This window comes from Aulonocara stuartgranti, assembly GCF_965226115.1.
Source record: "Aulonocara stuartgranti genome assembly, chromosome: 18".
Lineage (NCBI taxonomy): Eukaryota > Metazoa > Chordata > Actinopteri > Cichliformes > Cichlidae > Aulonocara > Aulonocara stuartgranti.
In genome coordinates this window covers 13,139,888-13,160,862 of record NC_138954.1, presented here as the reverse complement: position 1 = coordinate 13,160,862, position 20,975 = coordinate 13,139,888, and the positions used below count along the sequence as shown (strand labels likewise).

Below are 20,975 nucleotides of genomic sequence, written 5' to 3'. Positions count from 1 at the left end.
CTGGTTCTGTGGAGAACAGCTTGTTTATTCTCCTGCCTTCTATCTCTCTGGTGTACCTCCTCAAGCGGCTGGCTAGTGCACACATATATATATATACATATATATACATATACATATATATATATATATATATGTATATGTATATATATGTATATGTATATATATATATATATATATATATATATATATATATATATATATGTGTGTGTGTTTGTGTGTATACATAAGGTATATTGATAGGTGTCCTGCTCCTGTTAATTATATGTAACACCAGCTACAGATCGAGACATCAGTCACCTTCTATTGCATCATTAATCGTTTTATATTTTGTATTGACTTCAAAAAACTCTACCTACCTTTCAGTTCGCTAGAATCTCTTTTAAGAGGGCAAAACTCACCTCAGTGAAACACACAAAACCCAAGATAAATGAGGACAAACACACAAAAATCAACAGTCTTCAGTCTTTTTAATGGACACCTGGATGTGGTGGGGGATTTTTACATTTGTGAACATGTTCATGCGACCTTCCCAAGGTCAAATTACTCTTAATTTTTTTTTAAGTGTGTTACTTTTTTAGTTAGAGCTAATACCTTTTTCCTTTCAGAGTGCAAAATCCACCTCAGTGGAACGCACAAACAAAACATTCAAGTAAGGCAGTGTGGTGCTTGTGAAGATACTTTAACTCCTTTCAAGGTCACCTGAATCACCAGGGTTTAAAACTTTTAAGAACATCTTGATGCAAATACTTTGAATTTCCAGGCCTTTATTCTCATGTTTAGCCTGAAAAAACCCTCCAATGTCTGCCAATAGGAATCTTTAAAACTTGGACATTTTGAAGGTTTATTGAATTGAAATGAATTTCATGTTTTACTAAATAATAGCGGTTTTATTGCTGCTTTTAGTTGAAAATGCCTTTCAGCACGCTTATACAGAACATGTTAAAACACTTAGAAAGCATAAACAGATGGTAAACTTCAAACATCGACACTATTTTAAATATGTAACCTTTAGTTGTCGTCGTTTTACAGATAAAGTAAGACACCTTTCAACTTTCAAATCAGTTTCTGTGTGTATAGAAGGCTTCAGTGCAGCACGCTGACGATTTCATTAAAAACACAGTAAAGATCACATGAAATGAGATTTACTAACTTTTTTTGACACTAATTAGATCCTTCATGTTTTGAGTTTGTGTTCAGATTACTCAGAATCATCTGCTCGCAGCGAATACAACATTTCTCTTAACACGGAAAGTATTCCTCTCAACTTGTACTGTCACAGTCGGTGTTGTGCAAAGTAAAAACTGGAGAAAACAGAGAAACTAGTTGAGTTTATCCTGCTGGAAACAATCACCGTAAATTATTAATCGTAGATTCATCGAGGCAAACAAACACTCGGATAATTTACCCCCTTCTGTCGACAGCAACATTATGCTGTGTTGAATTTGTGTTGCCGTGTCGCTGCTCACAGCGTTTTTTCACAGCCCATCTGCCTGCTGGGGATCATCCTGCTCACGTCGATGTTGTTGTTTGCAAAGATCTCTTTGGCTTTCTCGATGGTGGATTCTGGCAGGGTGCGTGTTCGCCCCAGGATCCAGGCGAAGTCGACGTGGAAGAGCCTGAGGATGTCAGTGCATGAATACACCAAGGCCGAATTCACGTAGTCAGTAGACAGGATCCAATAAGGGGAGTAGGGAAGGACTGTGATCAAGACAAAAGTTGTAAGAGTGAAGAGACAAAAGTATCACAGTATTTTATCCTGAAGCTACACATACTGAGAGAAAGTCGTATATCTAATATGTGGCTTATAGAGGCTGATTAACTCATTACATTTCCACTTCATTCTTAACAACTCATAACACAGCCAGTCATTCTCAGTGTTGTCACCAGATGTTGCTCACCGTAGGAATAACTTATTCCCAGCTTGGCTGGATTCTTTATATCCTCTACGACCCCGATCCCTTCGATTTTCTTCATCTCTCCTTTTCTGTTTTATTCCACACAGACAAACTTTATGTTAGACTAAAACGGCTGCACGACATGCAGACATTACCTCCTGGCTCCACGTTTGCACAGATAAATTCAATGGGACTCACAGTATTTCAGAGCTGACCACTCGAATGGAGTTGCTCGTCGTCAAAGTGAAATTGGTTTCAATGCAGCGGCCTTTCTCAAACTGGGCTGGCAGTTTGGCAATTTCAAACCATCTCCCCATGAACTGTGAGGGCAGAAACACGCACAGGTTCAAAGACAACTCAGAGCAATGTGAGTGCAGACTATGAATAAATCTACATACTCTGATATATGGTATGTGTTTTATAAAAACCTACTCTACACCAGCTGAGGAAGTAATTAAACACAATGTTTTGCCAAGTTTCCCCTCTGGGAAAAAGTCTGTCTTCATTTATTCAGTTATTGTACTAATGTATGCACATTTCTATGCTATTAAAGGTACTGAAAAGCTTTACTTACACAATACTTTGGGTACTGAGTTGACTTACAACAAAGATTATGCTGAAATGCTGAAAATATATATATATATATATATATATATATATATATATATATATATATATATATATATATATATATATTATAAACTATATAAATAAAAAGTACTTTTAATAGATTAAATTATATTTTTTTCACGTGAAAACAATATATATATTAATAAATTCTTGTTTACCTGTGGTGTAATTATAATTAGTAGTAGTTGTATTTAATTATGTCCATATGCATGTGTCTACCAGCCTCGACTTTTTGGTGCCCACACGATACAGAGACAAATATGATGACAAACACTCCTATCTGCTTCCATCACACACTATTCTGATCTATATCACAAATGCCAGCAATTACTAAACATGTACGTTTTGCTACTTAATAAGAATGTATCATAAACAGTCAGCAAATCTTTGCCATATGAAAATATTTAAACAGAAATCTCTGATAATGTTTGTGGTGTCAGCTTTTTCCTTTTCAAACTGTGTGAGAGAAGAAGGATCTCATGACATTCACGCCTAATGTGTTCAGCGTATTCTGCACAGTCTGCACCGTCACTGGTACCTGTTTAAGGCTGAAGGCGGGTTGAACAGCAGGCTCTGGACATGGGCCCCAGTGGGGAACCTGAGCCCTGATGATGGGGAGGGTGAGTGCAAACACCAGAGCCAAAGGTAGCTTCATGGTAAAGATGTGGCTTTATTACCTAAAGAGAGTATGAAAGAAAAGCAGGTAAGGTAACACAAACCAAAAAGAAACATGGCCAACGCAAACAAGATTACTGCTACATCAACTCAGGTAACATTTTTCTTGGCAGAAATAATCTAATATTAACTAATTTATAGCTTAATCCTTCGCATGTATCTCCACAGATTTCTCTTACCTCTGTGTTCCAGTGGTTCAGATATGTGCTCTGTCTTTATCGACTCTGCTGTTTGAGTTGGAGACGTAGTCCTCTGCGAGGTTTTGCAGTTCTGTGTCGTCAATGGGCGTCTTTGTTTAGAGCCAGCTTTATTTCAGACATGAAGTAAGCTATTAGCAAATTGGAGTCATGGGGGACATACCAGGAGAAACGTAATGAATGTAATAAAATAATCTGGATGCCCTCCTGCCCCAGATGGACACAAAAGTATATATTTTGTTTTGTTTTTTATCAGAGGATTGCTTTAAATGACAAGTTCCAAGGTTACATGATTTTGTACACAGACACACAAGTACTTTAAGACAGAAGTGTTGATCCACAAAATGCAAGCATGCTATACTCATGTGTGTTTATATGAAAAAAATGTACAAAATGATTAGATTTGATCTGATTTAATAATATCTTGTCTGGCAGAACTGAAACCTTCAGATTTGCTGCATGGCCTCGCAAATGGTCGATGGTTTACATATTTACATTTCCTGCTCTTTAATGACTCTCTGTTTCTCTATAGCACCAACAGCATATAATAGCATTCATGGTTTACACCAAGGGTGTCGAAATCACTGTAATGATTTTGTGGGTTACATTTAGCCTGATTTGGTCTTAAGTGAGCCTGATCACTGAACCTATTCCCTAAAAAAAGACACCTGCAAATTCCTTTTCTTTTAGTGTTAAAAAATTCAAGTACGCATTTTATGAACCATTTATTTATAAAACTGATGATGAATACCCCAAGTGTAATTCATCTTCATTTCTTCTGCACTAAGAAATGCTACTGCCATCAGCACGGCTCTTAGGAAGTACACAAAAAAGAAATATTACAGAAAAGTTGCTTATTTCCAGCTTTTATTCTCTTGCTAAAAGACCAAAATTTTCTGTTGATTCAAACAAGTTTTACTCTCTGAGGTGTTTTATGTTGTTGTTACTGAGACGGCTGTTCAACCAAATCTTTGCCTTTCATTCCTTGTACATGCAGGAACTCAGCAGACACACTTGACACACGGGTTCATCCCACCAGCAAACACTTAACAATGGGCTAAAATGACCTGTTTTGGGCACCTATGCACCTGCAACACCTTCCAAAAAGCACTGAATGATTTTTATTTCATGACAGTAACTTCTCCACCAAAGCTGAATTACATATAGTATCATCATGTTGCCTAGCAACCACCAGCAGTGGGGTAAAATGACCCCTTTTATGTTGCATTTGTGCACCTACTTTATAAAAACCTGGAATCATTTTCATTTCATTGACTTTAATATTAATTTTATCTCTTTATATGCTCACTGGTGCAGCTGGTGCACAATAGTCCCCGTTTCTAATGTGGCTCCTTGGGAAGATTAAGTGCCCACCTCTGTTCACAGCCTCCAGGTGGGCCAGATTTCACGCTTTGGTGGATTGGTTCTTTCCCCCTATGTTTGACATCCCTGGATTAAACTGAAATATCTCAGTGTACTGAATGGATTACCGAATTATCAGTTTGGTGTTATTTATGTTATTTCTCTGTTATTTATGTTATTTCTCTAATTCCTTTCATATTTTATCTATAAAATATCTTGGCTGTATCTTGGTTCTGATTTGCTCAAACGGAAAAGTTGGAACTACTAGACCTCAAGCATGACCTCATGATGATGTCATCATTAGGGAGACCCCTAATTAAAAAGGGGGAAAAAAACAATAGAAAAAGTCTGTGAATATCGACTCCCATCTTTTTTGCTTTCTTACGGTTTCCGTTCAGGCTACAAGCATGTAGCATGTAGCCTGCAGCGTCTAAGGAGGAGTGGACCGTCGAGCTAAAATCTGTTAGAACGTGTTTTGACAGCTTAAATTAACTCGTTTACTTTTTGCATTTTCTTGGTAACATTGACAAACAACTTAAAAACTTAAATCCTTCTGAGTTTGTCTTTGTAACAAAAGATCAAACATACACATACACCCAAAAAACTGGTATTAATAATAATAATGGATTGCATTTATATAGCGCTTTTCGGGGCCCTCAAAGCGCTTTACAATTCCACTATTCATTCACTCTCACATTCACACACTGGTGGAGGCAAGCCACAGTTGTAGCCACAGCTGCCCTGGGGGAGACTGACAGAAGCGAGGCTGCCATATCGCGCCATCGGCCCCTCTAACCATCACCAGTAGGCGGCAGGTGAAGAGTCTTGCCCAAGGACACAACGAGCGAGACTGTCCGAGCTGGGGCTCGAACTGGCAACCTTCCGGTTACTCTTTGAGCCACGATCGCCCACAGTATTGCTGTTATTGTTCTGACTTTCTGAAAAGGATTAATTTTCTCACATGTGCTGATAAAGTAAATATTTTGGCATCTTGACAGTGAGCGCCAAGCCTCTGCCAATCCAGTCAATTGATTTTAATATACACAAGCATCTATGCGGACTTGGTAGGGCTTTTTCTTTATGCTTAAAACACGACGAAAGCAAAAAGAGTTTATCATGAGTATCTCTGGTTATACCCTGACATCTAAATATTTAAAATGCTGCAATATTCTGTTTAAAATTCAAAATAGCTTAAACCAAAAGCTGACAGTTACATCTGATGACGGAAGGCTCCCAGACACGGCGTTCTGGCAACCAACAAGGTTAAATTAAAAAAAGGAAAAGATCAAAAGGCTCAATTTCCAGCTAATACACTTCAGAGAGGAATGACTTGTTAGCTGCACTCAGATGCATCAAAGCCTGTTTTCCCAGGATCAAGGCAATAAGCTCGACTGGTCAGAAGATCAAGGCAAAGAATCAGCCTCACTGGCAAACTAGCAGCAAGACAGAGAGGGAACGCTTCAAAAGGGTGCATTAAAGATGCAGAATGTAAACACTGCAAAGGGACAGGACGTTCTGGATTTGATTGGGTGCACGTGATTTAAAGTTTTTGTTCTGATAATCTGTGGAGGATAATCCAGTTTCTATTTTCTGTCTTGAGTAAACTGGATTGTCTTGAAGTTTTTCTCTCCCTTTTCACTTTTCACTGTTTACTCATCCTAACACATGCACCTTAACCAGCCACTTAAAGGTGGAGACAAACTCACCACCTCTGTGGAAACACCGACCTCACCGACCGACTTCAGCACCTATTATCCCACATACCCACACACGGGTTTTATAGTTCAGCGGGAATTGAAGCATGTTCCTGACACTGTAAAACTGCATGGTAAAAATGTTGTTGCTAAAGCTCAAATTCAAAAAATAAACTTTAAATCAATAAAATACATTTTATGATATTTTACACATGTAGTTAAAACAAGCATCTTGGACTCAGTTTTGAGTTTTGTGGGTTTATGATTTCTTTTGGGGGTTGAGATGTCAGGGCTCTGTGTGCGGGCAGGTGGAAATGTGGATCCAAATGCAGGACTCCCGAGATGAAATGTAACTGAAAACCACAGCTTTTATTGCTGGCATGAAACAAACACAGAAACCAAGCAGGAACACACAGGCAGGATCTGAGGGTACAACACGACACTGGGTTGAGGAAAACACAGGGCTAATACAGGGTGGTAATCAGGGAATGGGTAACAGGAGGGAGACACAGCTGGGAGAAATTGTGGCTAACGAGACAGGAGGAGCAAAGCTGGACACACTGATATAAGACACAATCCTTCAAAATAAAACAGGAAACAATACACAAGGATGCAGACTAGGAAACACAGACTTAACACGGGCAGAACTAAAAATAAACCAGAATAAGCTGGAACATAGAACATCATCATCAAATAGATCAAGAAGATACCCAAAAAATACAAAATCAAACCAAAACATGAAAACTCAAAATACTGGGTCATAACTGACCCAGAACCTTGACATGAGAGAAGGATTTATCATCATCTGTTTAAGATTTCATATTCCCTGCTGCAATTAAATCTCTTTATTAATTTTACCATTAGTCCTGCACTTTAGATGGTGATAGTTTTTTTCTTTCTTCTTCTTTCCCTTCATGTTTCCTTCTGTCTTTCCATGTCTAGGTCACATGTGTGATTCTGTCTTCTGTTTAGTTACTCCCTGCCTTTCTTTGGCGGTCTTTTGTCTCTTGCTCTGTGGATCTAGTTGAACATACACTGTCTCATCATCTCTAATTCGTTCCCACTGTGTCTTTGACCTGTTGTCCCCTGTGCTCATTACCTTGGAGCAGCCACATACTGAACCACCAGCTTACCGATTAGTAGCTGACAGCTTTAGCCACACAATCTCCCGTCTGCATGCCTATCCTATATCCTTGGGCATTATACTGAACCCCAAGTTGCTCTTGGATGCATTCATCGCAGAGTGAATGTTAGAAAGCACTTAGATAGAAAAAGCATTGAAAGAAAGTGCTTGTATAAATGGGCGAATGAGCCATGTTGTATAAAGTGCTGTGAGTGCCCAGGTAGATTAGAAAAGCGCTGTATCAGAACCAGTCCATTTACCATGTTGTGGGAGTTTCCTCTTGTCCTTTGTCATGTTGTCAGTCTCAGCTGCGTGTTGCCGTGGTTCCCGTTTTCACTTTATTCCCTGGTTCAGGCTTTTGGATTATCCTTTGGACTTCATTCTGAAGTACCGGCATTAAAGGCTCGCTTTCTGTTCGACTGCCACTTTGCTTTTACTGTTTGCTCCCTGTAAAACTGAAAGACAAATTTAGTTGGACTTCTTCCAAAATAGATGAGATTGAAATATTTGAAAAGGTAAACTGCTGTTTTTAACTGTGAAATATAATTGGCACTAGTTTTGCTAAAGTTGCAGTTGAACTCACACTGATGTCAGAAGCCGAGCAGAGATTCCTGCTTATTTTATTTATTTTATTTTTTTATTTTTTGTACACTACCTGCTTTGATGATAATTATGGTAGATTTAGGGCCAATACTATTCCTGAACCTGCTCTGATTGATATTTTGGCCACTTGAGGGCAGCATGAGGAGCCATAGTAAACAAACAGCTGGGTTTATATACAGCACTGACTGCAGAGCTGGATGGTGATGTAATGTGTGGCCATGGTCACATGAAATACTGGCTTACATCTGAGGACGCATCAGAAATGTGCTCAAGCTCATGAGTGTTCAGTGCTTTTAATGTGTTAAAAAGCTGAGCAGTAGACTTGTTTTATAAGAATTGTGTCTTTTATTTTGAAAGGCATTTGTTGTGATGCCTTTTGTGCAGATCTTACAGTTACAAAAGTGAATTTCCGACAATATAAACAATAAGAAAAGAAATCCAACATGACTGCTTTTTTGCCTCTTTTTCTTCTAATGTCATGAGTGACAGCGTTACTTTTGTTCATTGCAGAGAAATGCGCTTCTTCAAATGCGTAAGCGTCATCTTCAAACTGCTCACAAATAAATATATTCAGCCCAGAAATTATAAGCTAATAAAAAATTATAATTTGTAGCGCATGTTGCTTCTGACGAAGCTATACCAGAAGCAACATTAATATGATCTGTCAGCATTGCGTGACAGCCGCTGTTATGTGCAGTTCATGTCACGCTGGGGCTCCCGCAGCTGTGCACACAAGCATGCTGTGGGTTAAACATGTGGAAGAGAACACACTGCTCTAACTATAGTGCAATGTACATATGCACTATAGTTAGAGCTTGAGAAAATGTCCTTCTGCTGAAGAACAACAAAGCTCACAAATTTACGTGCAAACTTTCACTGCTGTGAAGCCAGTGCTGTATTCAAAAGAGACTTTGTTTTTAAGTTTGGCAACACATCAACATGACTGGGGACTTTTGGTCTAACAGAAAGAGTATTTATTGAGAGGGGACAATATAGTGAGGGAACACAAAACTGAAATCATTTTCTTTGCTTTAATTGACTGAGTTTGTCTAATAGAGAACAATTATATGGTGTGACATTCACATTCAGGGAAGACTAAAACACTGTCAGCCTCAAGGAGAGTTTGGTGTGGGATCTATGTCATGCCTCAGGGCCCTGCATTCAGAGCCTTTGTATGCTTTGACTTCACTCTTCTAGTCTGAAAATCAGTTGAATGATAGAAAACAACCACAAAGAAACACAAATTCAGTTCTGTATATGTGTGACCGAATACGACTGTGTGTGAGTGGGTTGTGGATTAATCAAAGTTTTAATGGCAGCTCAGTCCAAAACCTCGAGCAACAGAAGAACAAACCACAACAAAATCTGTCAGACACACCAAATATTCCTTTGCTGTTGGGCGTCTGTTCTGCTGCAATAAATTGTCTGTTATCATTATTGTGTCCGACACTTTTTCTCTATCATTAATTTCATGAAATAATTAGAATACGGTCACAGGACATGATCTCAAATCTTCCTGAACAATAATTTAAAAATGAAAGTGGTTGCTTCCCGTTGCCGTCGGCTAATTAAGAAATCTGCATGTTTCTTCATGTTAATGAAAATTAAAACAGGCTCGTCATTTCAGGGATTTAATTGGCCTTAAAAAGACTTTTCTCTTTTTTTTTAAGTCTCATGAAGCAGATTCCTTTCATGAAAAATGACCGAATGGAGCATTCACGGCTAAATTAAATTAAACACAAACACCTCGGGGCCAAGTGATAAAAAACTTAATATGTGATATAAGAAAAATAGCAAAGCACCCTTATTTTTATGTATTTAATCAAATGAAAAACAGGATTTTACCAGCACTTATGGTTATTTTGCCTTTATGCAGTTATTAAACAAATGTGTTGTTCACTGCAATCGACACTCCAGAATTGGAGGAATTTGTCTTTGTTATGTGGAAGTGAAATTGTGGAGCTGTAAAGCCTATATATGATAATGTTTAGTGTTTCAAATAGGGAACAAATTAGAAATATGTAGCCTGTTGTTATTCAGATTCCCATCAATAAAGAAGCTGGAGACATAACAGCTGATGACCTGTGGAGATGAAGTGGGATTAATTAACTGTGCACTGCTTCCCTCTTTTATTCAAATATGGAAAACCTAAATCATCAAATGTTAATTTTTCCTTTTTTCTGATATACTTTATGTGCAGTGTTGCCAAGTTTGAAAACAACTTATTTGAGACTGGGGAGTGTTTGGTTAAGCTTATACAGTATGTGGTGTCTTTAACATATCAAACATGGCTGAGATGATGATGATGATGATGATGATGATGATGATGATGATGATGATGATGATGATGATGATGATGAGTTCCACTCTCTGCCAAAACACAAACTAACACAGGTTCACAGGTTATACAGAAAAAAACATCACAGGATCGAGCTTAACTGAACTAAATGAAAACCTTTTTTTTTGAGTAAAGATAAGGTAAATCAGTTAAACTGTGTTTCTTTTATTACTTTATGGAAGAATATCATCATGTTTTGTGGTGCAAGTGTGTAAAAAATCCACCTGTTTTATAACGTTTCCAGAAAACTAGAAAAGTTGAGCCCCAGTTTGCTCTGACTTTGGAGAATATTTTTTCAACTCTTGTGTAAAATACTCTAATATTCACCTCCCTCTCAGGTCCGACTGTCATGACAGTAGATGTTAATAACACAGGTGACTTTATTCTTCATAATCAGGTCAAATTTCCTCCAGGACAAGAACATCTTAAATGTGCCTGCTGGCATTAGCACTTAGCTGAGAGAACCACTGTGCCGAGCATCACCAGCTTTTGGACTCTGGTTGGATTGCAAAGAATAAAAGTCTCACAGTTTGATCTTTCAGTCTCAGACGATTTAAATGAACAGCTCTGAATCAAAGGGCAGCTCTGCTGTAAAATGCTTCGGACGGCGGTTTGCAAAACACTTTCTCCAGAGATGTGATGCAATTTTTCTGTCTGAAATGAGACTTGGAATATCTCGAGACAACAGTTTTATTTTCTACAAGGCCAATCACAAAGCAGACTGTAGATAAAAGTAATAATTAATCATTTAATATTCCGAAATGAGCGCAGCAATTTATCACGATACACTGCTGTTTTCAATCATTCTTCTGCTCCATGTAATGATCTCTAAATTTTAAATGTTTTTAATTAGTTTTTCAAGCCCTGCTGCTCCCTGTCTGATTCTTTTATGTAAATCCCTTTTATGACAAACCCGCAAAAACTACGTCAGCCTCAACCCACTTCCTGTCTGAGTGCATTTCAAGGCACTCAAAGCCCTTTGTTAAAGAGATGAAAAGTGAGTCCAGAAGCAGAGAGAGCTGCAGTGGGAGCAAAGCGTCCAGAAAAGCGGGGACACCTGAGCTCGGGTCGTGTTTTTCACACACCTGTGTGTGCTTGGCGAGAGGAGATGCAGTAAGCACCGACCTCATGCTGCACTTTTGTCTGAAGGTGGAAAGACTGACGCTGGCTGCAAAATCTGTTTGATGTCGGATGAGGACACAGACACTCTTCATCTTACACGTCATCTCAGGTTACCTGAAAATAGCCTCTTTAGAGTCTGGGTCATTTCATGATTCAGTATGATGATATGTGTTTTACAACATCCCAGAGAATCTCTGTCAGATGTAGTTCAGTAGATGAAACAAATGTCTGCCTGGACAGAGCCACTCTATCACTAAACCTTTAGCTCCGCTTTAAGGGTGTAAATAAATTTGAATCACTGGTTCTTTTCATACAAATCTTCATTGTGTTTCCTCTCCTTGTTGCATGTTCCCACACTCGGTCTCCTAATTTATGACCTTTCAAGCTGTTGCTGGTCCATGCCTTTGTGCCTTTGTCTGCCACCCTCATAATAATACATATACTGTATTTTGAGCAGTGACTGTGCCCCCCAGTCTCCTGTGTCTCGTTCCTCTTTTCCTGTGAAACATTTGCAGTTGTGCAGGGCTGCAGTTAGCAAGTATGACTTCCTGGATATCAGTTCTTTTCATTTTTATTTTTATTTTTTTAGTGCCAGGCAGCCTGTTTCCTCTGCAACTGGAGAAGTTTATCATCAGTTTTCTGTCAGAAACAATAATTTCACAGACATGATCTTTTCCATACCAAACCACAGGGTTGTGCCTCTTTTTGTCTGGATTTAATTAAAGTGAAAATTAAAACAGCTAAAAGTCAGACTTTCTTTGTGTCACAGTCACTGGGCCATTGACACACTTTTGGCTTCATCACTGTTTTGTCTTGAGTTTGTTTCTTAGTTGCTGTGTTTAGTTTTTGTTCCCGTTGCTGCTATGTTTATTGTTTATAATATTCCTTCTTTCAGTTTACCTTGCCTCCTTGGTGTTCCCCATGTGTTGTCAAGACTCAGTCAAGGATGTTCCCCTGTTTAGTCACTTCCTGTTTTATTTTTGTAGCCTTGGTCTCGTGCTTTTTCTATTTAATTTTACTTTCCTGTGTCTCATTATCCCTGATTTGTTCCCGTTGTGTCTGCCACCCGTTTGCCCCGTGTGTCACCCTGTGTCAGGGATCCTTTGTTCCCTACTTCCTAGCTCCCCCACATTTATTCCTTCAACTTGAATAAAAGCTTGTTTTCTTTTGACGCCTACCTGTGAGTCAGCATTTGGGGTCCTTTCCTCCATTACTAAATATGCATGAAGTTTCATGCAGGTTAGTGTCTTTAAGGTGCCTCACAGATTAGGAAGGCAGAAAAATATGAAAAATATATATATTTGAGGAACTAACAAATGAAACCATGTTAAGTAAAATCAAGTTTAAAATAACAGCTCAGTTTAAAGTCCAGGTTTGTGTTGTCTCTGTTTCTGTAAAATGTGCAGGAAATTAGGTTTTATGATCACATTTTGGGGAATAAATTTTTTAAAATATTTATAGGTGCAAATATAAGCAGCTGCTGACTTATCATTTTTTGAGTGTAACTTCAGTAATTTTGATTTTCATCTTCATATTTGTTGTCTGTCTTTCAGGAAAAAATAAATGTGAAGGAGGGAGCAGTGATCCAAGAGATCCAACAAACCCAACGATGTGATTACATGACCAACCTGTTACTGTTTGAACAGAGTATTTATTTGAACAGGTGCCAGCGCTCACACTGGCCCCCTATCATGACACAGAGGTGGGACCCATGATCGATAATGAAGTGATGCAAGCATTTGAATCTTTAAAAGAACCTCAGAGGCTGAGTTCTTTCACACAGCTGATTACCTGCAAATAAACAGTCAGTGGCCGTGATTCTTTGTTTCTTCTCTACATTTATTCATTCTTTTCACATCTCAGGCTCTTTCTGTCACTAACTGACACTCACATCATGTTTTGCTCAGTGAACTCCAGCATGAACTCTTGCTGTTTGTTTTTTATTCTCTGCAGGTTGAGGTGAGAAGATGAAGCCTGCACAGGTGGTTGCATTGACTCTACTGTCTGTTGTTGCGATCGGCGCTCAGGTCTTGAGGTTGGGCAAATGTCCCCAGCCTGCTGTTCAGGCCAACTTTGACGCCAACAGGGTGAACACTAAATTTTTTCCTCTTCTACTGTTTATGTTGTGGGACATACAGATTATATCTATACACCTGCTTTTCCTACAAACACAAAATATTAATTACGGGCTCTCCGAATCTCGTGCTTCCTCTGCAGTACATTGGAAAATGGTATGAGATCCATAAGTTACCCACAAGCTTCCAGAAAGGCCAGTGTGCCACTGCTAACTACACCCTGTTGAGTCCTGGAGTCATCGAGGTCCTGAACACTGAGCTTCTGTGAGCAGCTAAAATATTTCCGTTTAGATCTGACACTTTGAAAATGTTTTAATTTTTAAGAAAACTTCTGCATAAACTCAGAAGGACACATGGTCCTTGACATAATTGTAATAATCTGAGGGCTTTTTATTCTTCACACCAACGCTTCATTCTACTAAAAACAGCATTACCGTACAACTGCTTGCTTCTGTTTTTTAAATCCTCGTTCTAGACAATTTTTGCTTCAGATGTTTTCAACGTCCCGGAACAAAACTCATGCCTCATGAACGCGCAGGGTCACTGGCTGAACCTTTGTACTGTTCCAGAGTTATACAAAGAGAGCATTTTGTAGAAAAAAATATATAATTGAAGGAAAGTACACGAGTAGAATTAATTTCTATTTCATGTTTCATTTTATTAGCGATAATGGAACCGTTAACGCCATCGTCGGCTCTGCCAAAGTCAAGAACCCCGCTGAGCCTTCCAAGCTTGAGGTCTCCTTCAACAGTAAGTTGTCATAAATGACTTTCAATTTCAGTCATGACAGATTCAAGTGAGCCACATATCCCTGCTGTTTTCACCTCTCCTGCAGACTCTCCTCCCGGCCCCTACTGGGTTCTGTCTACCGACTACGACGGTCACTCTCTGGTCTACGGCTGCACCGACTACGGCTTGTTCCGTGTGGAGCTGTCCTGGATCCTGAGCAGGAAGCCCACCCTCTCTAAGGAGACCCTCGAGAAGCTCCAAGGCATCCTGTACTCTGTCGGAGTCAGCGTGGAAAACATGGTCCCCACCAACCAGGACGAGACTTACTGCAGCCCAGTTAACCAGTGAACCAGTTAACGTACGCTCCTACTTCAGCCCACAGGACTGTGAGGCACAATGATTGCATGCAAAGACAATGCAACAATAAAGCTGTGTGAAGAAATTTCATGTTGTCCATTTTGACATTGCAAACACAATCTGCACCTTTTAAAATCTAAAACTAGGATTTAAATTCCAACAATGCCCAGAAGACAAAAGTCCCAATTTCTCTTTCACCTTCAGCACTTTTCTTTTCAACTTTACTTACTGCTGATGGGGCTCGACTCCTTCTTAAAAGCATGTTTTTAGCCTTCTTCCTTTCACTGGTTAATTTCAGAGTTGCAAAGTTAGATGTCAGTCACATGACGTTTTTGTTTTTTTTGTCTTTTTTCCTAATAAAACTTAATGATACACTTTATTTTTATTGCCACTTAAAAAACAAAGTGCTCCATGAAGGAAAACAGACTTTTTTTTTTTAAAAGCCCAATTTCATCTCCATTAAGCAACAGTGAAGGCAAAGAGGATGAGGATGAAACCTAACAAATGAGCAGCTCCAGTTAAAAGATTTAGACATAAAAAAGCAAAAACCTATTCTAGGGAACAAGGTGAAGGAAACTAAAAAAGGAGAGAAAAGTCACTTAAAGCCCAATTTTAAATACTTCATTAATAATGTGTACCCTGACCACCGCTTAAAATCCTTTTTATCCCTTTTTGTCATTCTTGATGTGTGTCACTGACTCCACCCCGGCTCACAGACACAAATGTACCCCAGTTTGATCCCAGCTTCACTAAAGCACAATTTTAAAAATAGAAAATTGCCTTAAATGAATGTATTTATTAGGTGAAATAAAGTTACCCCAAATAAAGTTAATTCACTCTAATGCAGCTGTCCTTAAAGATGTGTGTTGGTTCAGTTGTGTGTCAGTGTCAGCAGCTGTATATTGAGACAGTAAACAAAAGGAATGCAGAGAGAATGGTCCACTTTTATTGGTGCAACAATATAAATATTGACCAAAGAGTTCAAGCAGATATTATATTAAATCAAATCAAATCAAATCAAATCACTTTTATTGTCACATCACATGTGCAGGTACATTGGTACAGCACATGTGAGTGAAATTCTTGTGTGCGAGCTTCACAAGCAACAGAGTTGTGCAAAATACAATAATGTAAACAAGCAAAATACAAGAATGGCTACATCTGAAACTAATAAATATATGTACAATATATAATAGTATATGCATTTCTGGATGTGTATACTAAATATTTTTCTACGTGTGTGTGTGTGTGTGTGTGTGTGTGTGTGTGTGTGTGTGTGTGTGTGTGTGTGTGTGTGTGTGTGTGTGTGTGTGTGTGTACACATATTTTACAAATTAAATAGAGTAAACAATAAATAAAATATATAAAATAAATAAAATAAAATATACAGAGTGAGACATGTGCAAAACAGTGGCATTACTGTACAGTATGGAGTGCATAATGTTAAAGTTCCAGTAGTGAAGCTGAGGTGTCTATGACGTGTTCAGCAGTCTGATGGCCTGATGGAAAAAGCTGTCTCTCAGTCTGCTGGTACGGGACCGGATGCTGCAGAACCTCCTTCCTGATGGAAGCAGTCTGAACAGTTTATGGCTGGGGTGACTGGAGTCCTTGATGATCCTCCCCGCTTTCCTCAGGCACCGCTTCCTGTAGATGTCTTGGAGGGAGGGAAGCTCACCTCCAATTATCCGTTCAGAGCACCGCACTACTCGCTGGAGAGCTTTGCAGTTGTAGGCGGTGCTGTTGCCATATCAGGTGGTGATGCATCCAGTGAGGATGCTCTCAATGGCACAGTGATAGAAGGTCCTGAGGATGCGGGGGCTCATGCCGAATCTTTTCAGTCTCCTGAGAAAGAAGAGGCGCTGCTGCGCCTTCTTCACTGTTTTGTTTGTGTGTACTGACCACGTAAGATCCTCAGCCAGATGTACACCAAGGAACCGGAAGCTGCTCACTCTCTCCACAGCAGCGCCGTTGATGGTGATGGGGGTGTGTACTTCTCTGCACCTCCGGAAGTCCACTATCAACTCCTTTGTCTTTGCGACGTTGAGGGTGAGATGATTGTCTTGACACCAGTGGGTCAGGGCGCTGACCTCCTCCCTGTAAGCCGTCTCATCACCATTGGTGATAAGACCCACCACTGTAGTGTCGTCCGCAAACTTCACAATGATGTTGGAGTTGTTAGTGGCTGTGCAGTCGTAGGTGTAGAGTGAGTATAGGAGAGGGCTCAGTACACACCCCTGTGGAGCACCAGTGTTCAGTGTGACGGGGGATGAGGTGATGCTGCCCAGTCTGACCACTTGGCGTCTGTCAGACAGGAAGCTAAGGATCCAGCTGCAGAGGGAGCTGCTCAGTCCTAGATTCTGCAGTTTCCTGTCCAGCTTCGAGGGAACGATGGTATTGAATGCTGAGCTGTAATCTACAAACAGCATTCTCACATACGTGTCTCTCTTCTCCAGGTGTGACAGGTGTAATATTAGCATATTAATTAATCTTGTATTATATCTGACAGTAGGCCCAATTTTTTTTTTTTTTTTTTTTATGCATTGACCTATCATGGAGACATTCAGTGATAACCACAGCACATGTTTACTCGTGCATGACTCTGCAGTGATCTCTGTCCTGATTGGTGTCAAGCAGCTTCTCCACACTGGCTCCAAAAGATGACAGGATGCTCTGCAGCTCCTCCAGGGTCTCCTTAGGAAGGCTGGGATTTCTGCTCAGGATCCAGATGAACTCCCCATGTAACGATTCGATTTCAGTACAGCTGTAGACCAGGGCGAAGTTGTCGTAGTCGGTGGACAGAACCCAGTACGGGGAAGGAGGGGTGTCTGAAGGTGTGTAAAAGGGATTTTTGTACAATTCAGCTCTCCAGTTTAAAATGTTTAATATGTGTGTAAAAACAAAAAACAAGGGTCCATACTCTCAAAGAAGGTGACCAGCAGCTTGGCAGGCTCAGATGAACTTGCGGCCTTGGCAGTGCCGTTGATGCTGTCAATGGTACCGTCAGGACTTAAGCAGATAAACAGTTAAAAGTTAGAAAAATACTTTTTATATTCAGACTGTTCAGAGTCAAAGCAACATATTTACTCTTCAAAAGTACTTTTCATTTTATTTAGTATTATTTGTTTGTACATGTAAAATTCAAGTTCTCAGGTCTCAAGTCAGCAGGTGATTTGTCATTTCCTTAAAGGGTGGGCTGATAGTCAGAGAACACCACAGCCATTAACAATCAGACAAGGCTGGGGGGGGGGGGGGGGGGGGTTCTTTATTAAGTTCATTTATGTAGCGCTTTTCACAGACATGAAAGTCGCAAAGCACTGCACAACAATTAAAACACAATATCAAGAGAGAATCGTGTTAAAACAGAACTGAAAAAAAAAGTGTCAGCAGAAGGCTCGATTAAGCACCACTGACTGCACAGAGTCATTTAAACTGAGCTTGAGTGGTAAACTTTTATGGATTGGATTCATTTTAGGATGAATCCATCTTCTCTATAGACTTATTCATTTACTGGTTATACATTATGGTAAAACCTAAACTGTGTCTCACCTAAAATATTTTTCAGATGCAGTCTGAGGTTTGAGGAATAACCATTTATTGTGAATGATATTTTAAATCCAAGAAGAGACTGAAGAGCAGGACTGAGAGGACACAAATCTGTCTGCCCTTCCAGCACCACACACAGCACCATGGATATATCCATATCTTTATCTTTTACATGTATTCCAGAGAAATGGTGCAGGACAAAGACTCTGACTTGTACAAACATTTTTCGGATAACGGATGTTATCCAAAGTGCTCTCAGGCACTGAAGTACTCACAGCAGCTCCTTGTTGAGGACACCAACGACTCCTGGGCTTTGCAGGCTGTAGGTGGCAGTGCTGCACTGGCCCTTCTGGAAGCTGTTCGACAGTCTCTGGATCTCATGCCATTTACCAAGATACTGTAGAGGGAGTTGAATTGGTTTTGTTTGTGAGGCAGATGTGCACACTGGACATCCCAGTTTACCTTAATGAAGATAAATTAAAATACAGCTCAGAGTGAGGAGTTTGGTATTCACCCTTGCAGCATCAAATTTCTCCTGAACGGCAGGCACGGGGCATCTTCCTGGTTTTATAGACTGAGCACCGGCTGCCACAATGGACAGCCAAGTGAGGGAAATCACCTGGATGGCATTCATTTTTCTCCACAACCTGTAAAGAACAATGAAAAAAAGTTTGTCAGCTTTTAAAGATAAAGCATAGCAACGCTCTGAGCATAAACAACAGGGGGTACATGCGGGTGTTACTCACTTGCCTGTTTTACTGGGTAGTAGTGACTCTCTGTGTTTTCATTCAATGTTTATACACCTGCCGTGATCAGCCCCGCCTTGCCATTAGCATGTGAGGTTATTTTGAGGAAGCAGGTATGAGATGCTCAACATCTGGTCCCATTCTCAACTACTCCAGAATTGGGGCCTCAGACAGAAAGAGATTAGTTTCGTGTGAAAGTTAGATAAGTATGCAGAACTTGACTGTTGAATAACAGTTAAAGAAAAATATAGTGGGAACCAAAGGTGATTATGTATAATATAAGATGGCTTCCTTTGCTTGTGTGTGCCCCATCTAGTGGCTGGAACTGGTGTGCAGAGGAGATAAGAGGGCTGCAAAGGATTGTCTGAAAACAGCAGGTGCTCTTACTGATTAATCATAACTTAATGATAACAAGTCATCATTCATCATTATTGTATACTACAAAACCTTTTTTCAATTCAATAAAAACAAAAATATTAATAAATACATCTTAACTGCTAAAACATGGGATAATTGCATATGACAAATTTTATGGAAATCGTTTTATGTTTCGGATCTCTGAAAGAAATAAAAATGGCCAATATATTAAATTGTTAAATATCGGTGTTGGTTTTAGTCTTAGAAATCTGTTATTTGTCAGGTTCTATTAACACAATACCATGAATCGGTTTTCATTTTTTTTATTAAATTTGCCGATTTTTTTTAACTTCATCTAATTTGTCATTGCAGAACAACACAGTTTTCTAGTGTACATGTGAAGAGACCTATTTTTGCGGATAGCCTTGACACAACATACCTGATGTGTCACACACAAAACTAACTCTAACCTCCAGATATGCTAAAATAATTGAAACCTTTTTCAATGTTTCCTTCAGTCGGACACACAACAATATCTTTTTTGGATTCATTGTTTAAGTTCAAATGTATAAAATCAGCACATCTTCACAGTTTTTGTTCAGGAACTCCAACACAAACTGTTATTTCAGGGAATCTTGATCCTGAAGAATCCTACTATATCTCACAGTAATCAAGACCTAAACAAGATTTCCACCAGCCACAAAAGGCGTAATGCTTCCAACTTAGAGGGATTACGGCTTCAGTACAGTCGTCATTTGGTGTGGAGAAGAAGACAGGAAAGGCAGGTGATCTGGACACCAGATTGTTGCTGTAATTAGAAGATGGATGGTGTCTGTACTGACCCAGTTAATTTATAGCCAGACCCGTTTCTTGAGGTTAAACCTGCTCTGATCCCTTTGCCTCACTGTGACTTCATAATACTGGGTGCAAGCAACTTGGACAGAAATCCCTTATAAAAAGCTTACCCCAGGAGATTTCTAAATTAGCGGTTTAGATGTCCTAATGCTTTGTTCTCTTAATTCTTAAGTACTTTATTAATGCTGTTGTTTTTATTTTTTTTTTAAAAAGAACTTAGTTGTCTCCCAAATCACTGCTTAAACACACAAGAAATATGCTGACCCAATTAAAAAAAAACATAGGAATACTAAATAATGTTACTTCAGCTGGTTCATCTGATACTCTTAGTTTAGTGTATTTTATCACCTAAAATGATGTATAACACAATATGTTGCATATCATAATAATCTGACAATACTATAATATTGGCCATATTAAATTTACATTGCCACAGTGAGTTGACTTTAGTCTCATGAACAACATTAACTAATTGTTATTTACTAACTAATCTTAAATGACTGTTCAGCACAGAAATGAAGCCCAACAATCATGTTTTACAGTCCCGTGGTCTCAGCCTCAGATACTCAACTAAAGTGATGTCATGACAAAAATGAATGACCAACAAAACATTTTTCTCCTTCATTTCTGTCAAACAAAGCTGTATGTAACGTGTCTCGCGGTTCGTATCATGG

General features: G+C 39.3%; 3 protein-coding genes across 3 annotated transcripts; 1 reads left to right on the top strand and 2 right to left on the bottom strand.

Annotated features, from left to right (window-relative positions):
• Window positions 1–450: 450 nt before the first annotated feature.
• Window positions 451–3,492, bottom strand: apoda.1 (apolipoprotein Da, duplicate 1). Its single transcript, XM_082513831.1, has 5 exons — window positions 3,380–3,492; window positions 3,064–3,202; window positions 2,094–2,215; window positions 1,899–1,984; window positions 451–1,698 (listed from the first exon to the last, which is right to left on the bottom strand). Exons 2-5 carry the CDS (start codon window positions 3,178–3,180, stop codon window positions 1,463–1,465), a joined length of 561 nt encoding a protein of 186 aa, XP_082369957.1. The 5' UTR covers window positions 3,181–3,202; window positions 3,380–3,492; the 3' UTR covers window positions 451–1,462.
• Window positions 3,493–13,376: 9,884 nt separating this feature from the next.
• Window positions 13,377–14,869, top strand: LOC309694775 (apolipoprotein D-like). The gene is made up of 5 exons (XM_082514980.1): window positions 13,377–13,443; window positions 13,593–13,726; window positions 13,857–13,978; window positions 14,379–14,464; window positions 14,550–14,869. The coding sequence occupies exons 2-5, from the start codon at window positions 13,607–13,609 to the stop codon at window positions 14,789–14,791; spliced, it is 570 nt and encodes a 189-aa protein (XP_082371106.1). The 5' UTR covers window positions 13,377–13,443; window positions 13,593–13,606; the 3' UTR covers window positions 14,792–14,869.
• Window positions 14,870–16,041: 1,172 nt separating this feature from the next.
• LOC309693583 (apolipoprotein D-like) lies at window positions 16,042–19,029 on the bottom strand. The gene is made up of 4 exons (XM_082512948.1): window positions 18,858–19,029; window positions 18,619–18,740; window positions 17,718–17,806; window positions 16,042–17,625 (listed from the first exon to the last, which is right to left on the bottom strand). The coding sequence occupies exons 1-4, from the start codon at window positions 18,975–18,977 to the stop codon at window positions 17,384–17,386; spliced, it is 573 nt and encodes a 190-aa protein (XP_082369074.1). The 5' UTR covers window positions 18,978–19,029; the 3' UTR covers window positions 16,042–17,383.
• Window positions 19,030–20,975: the final 1,946 nt, after the last annotated feature.

Coding starts and splice junctions, on each gene's coding strand:
- apoda.1 (XM_082513831.1), bottom strand. CDS start 3,180: ATGAAGCTACCTTTGGCTCTGGTGTTTGCACTCACCCTCCCCATCATC. Junction 1,985..2,093: donor GTGGTCAGCTCTGAAATACT/GTGAGTCCCATT, acceptor GGAATAAAACAG/AAAAGGAGAGATGAAGAAAA. Junction 1,699..1,898: donor GGGAATAAGTTATTCCTACG/GTGAGCAACATC, acceptor TCTTGATCACAG/TCCTTCCCTACTCCCCTTAT.
- LOC309694775 (XM_082514980.1), top strand. CDS start 13,607: ATGAAGCCTGCACAGGTGGTTGCATTGACTCTACTGTCTGTTGTTGCG. Junction 13,979..14,378: donor GTCCTGAACACTGAGCTTCT/GTGAGCAGCTAA, acceptor TCATTTTATTAG/CGATAATGGAACCGTTAACG. Junction 14,465..14,549: donor GCTTGAGGTCTCCTTCAACA/GTAAGTTGTCAT, acceptor CCTCTCCTGCAG/ACTCTCCTCCCGGCCCCTAC.
- LOC309693583 (XM_082512948.1), bottom strand. CDS start 18,977: ATGAATGCCATCCAGGTGATTTCCCTCACTTGGCTGTCCATTGTGGCA. Junction 18,741..18,857: donor AGAAATTTGATGCTGCAAGG/GTGAATACCAAA, acceptor CTCCCTCTACAG/TATCTTGGTAAATGGCATGA. Junction 17,807..18,618: donor GTCCTCAACAAGGAGCTGCT/GTGAGTACTTCA, acceptor TATCTGCTTAAG/TCCTGACGGTACCATTGACA.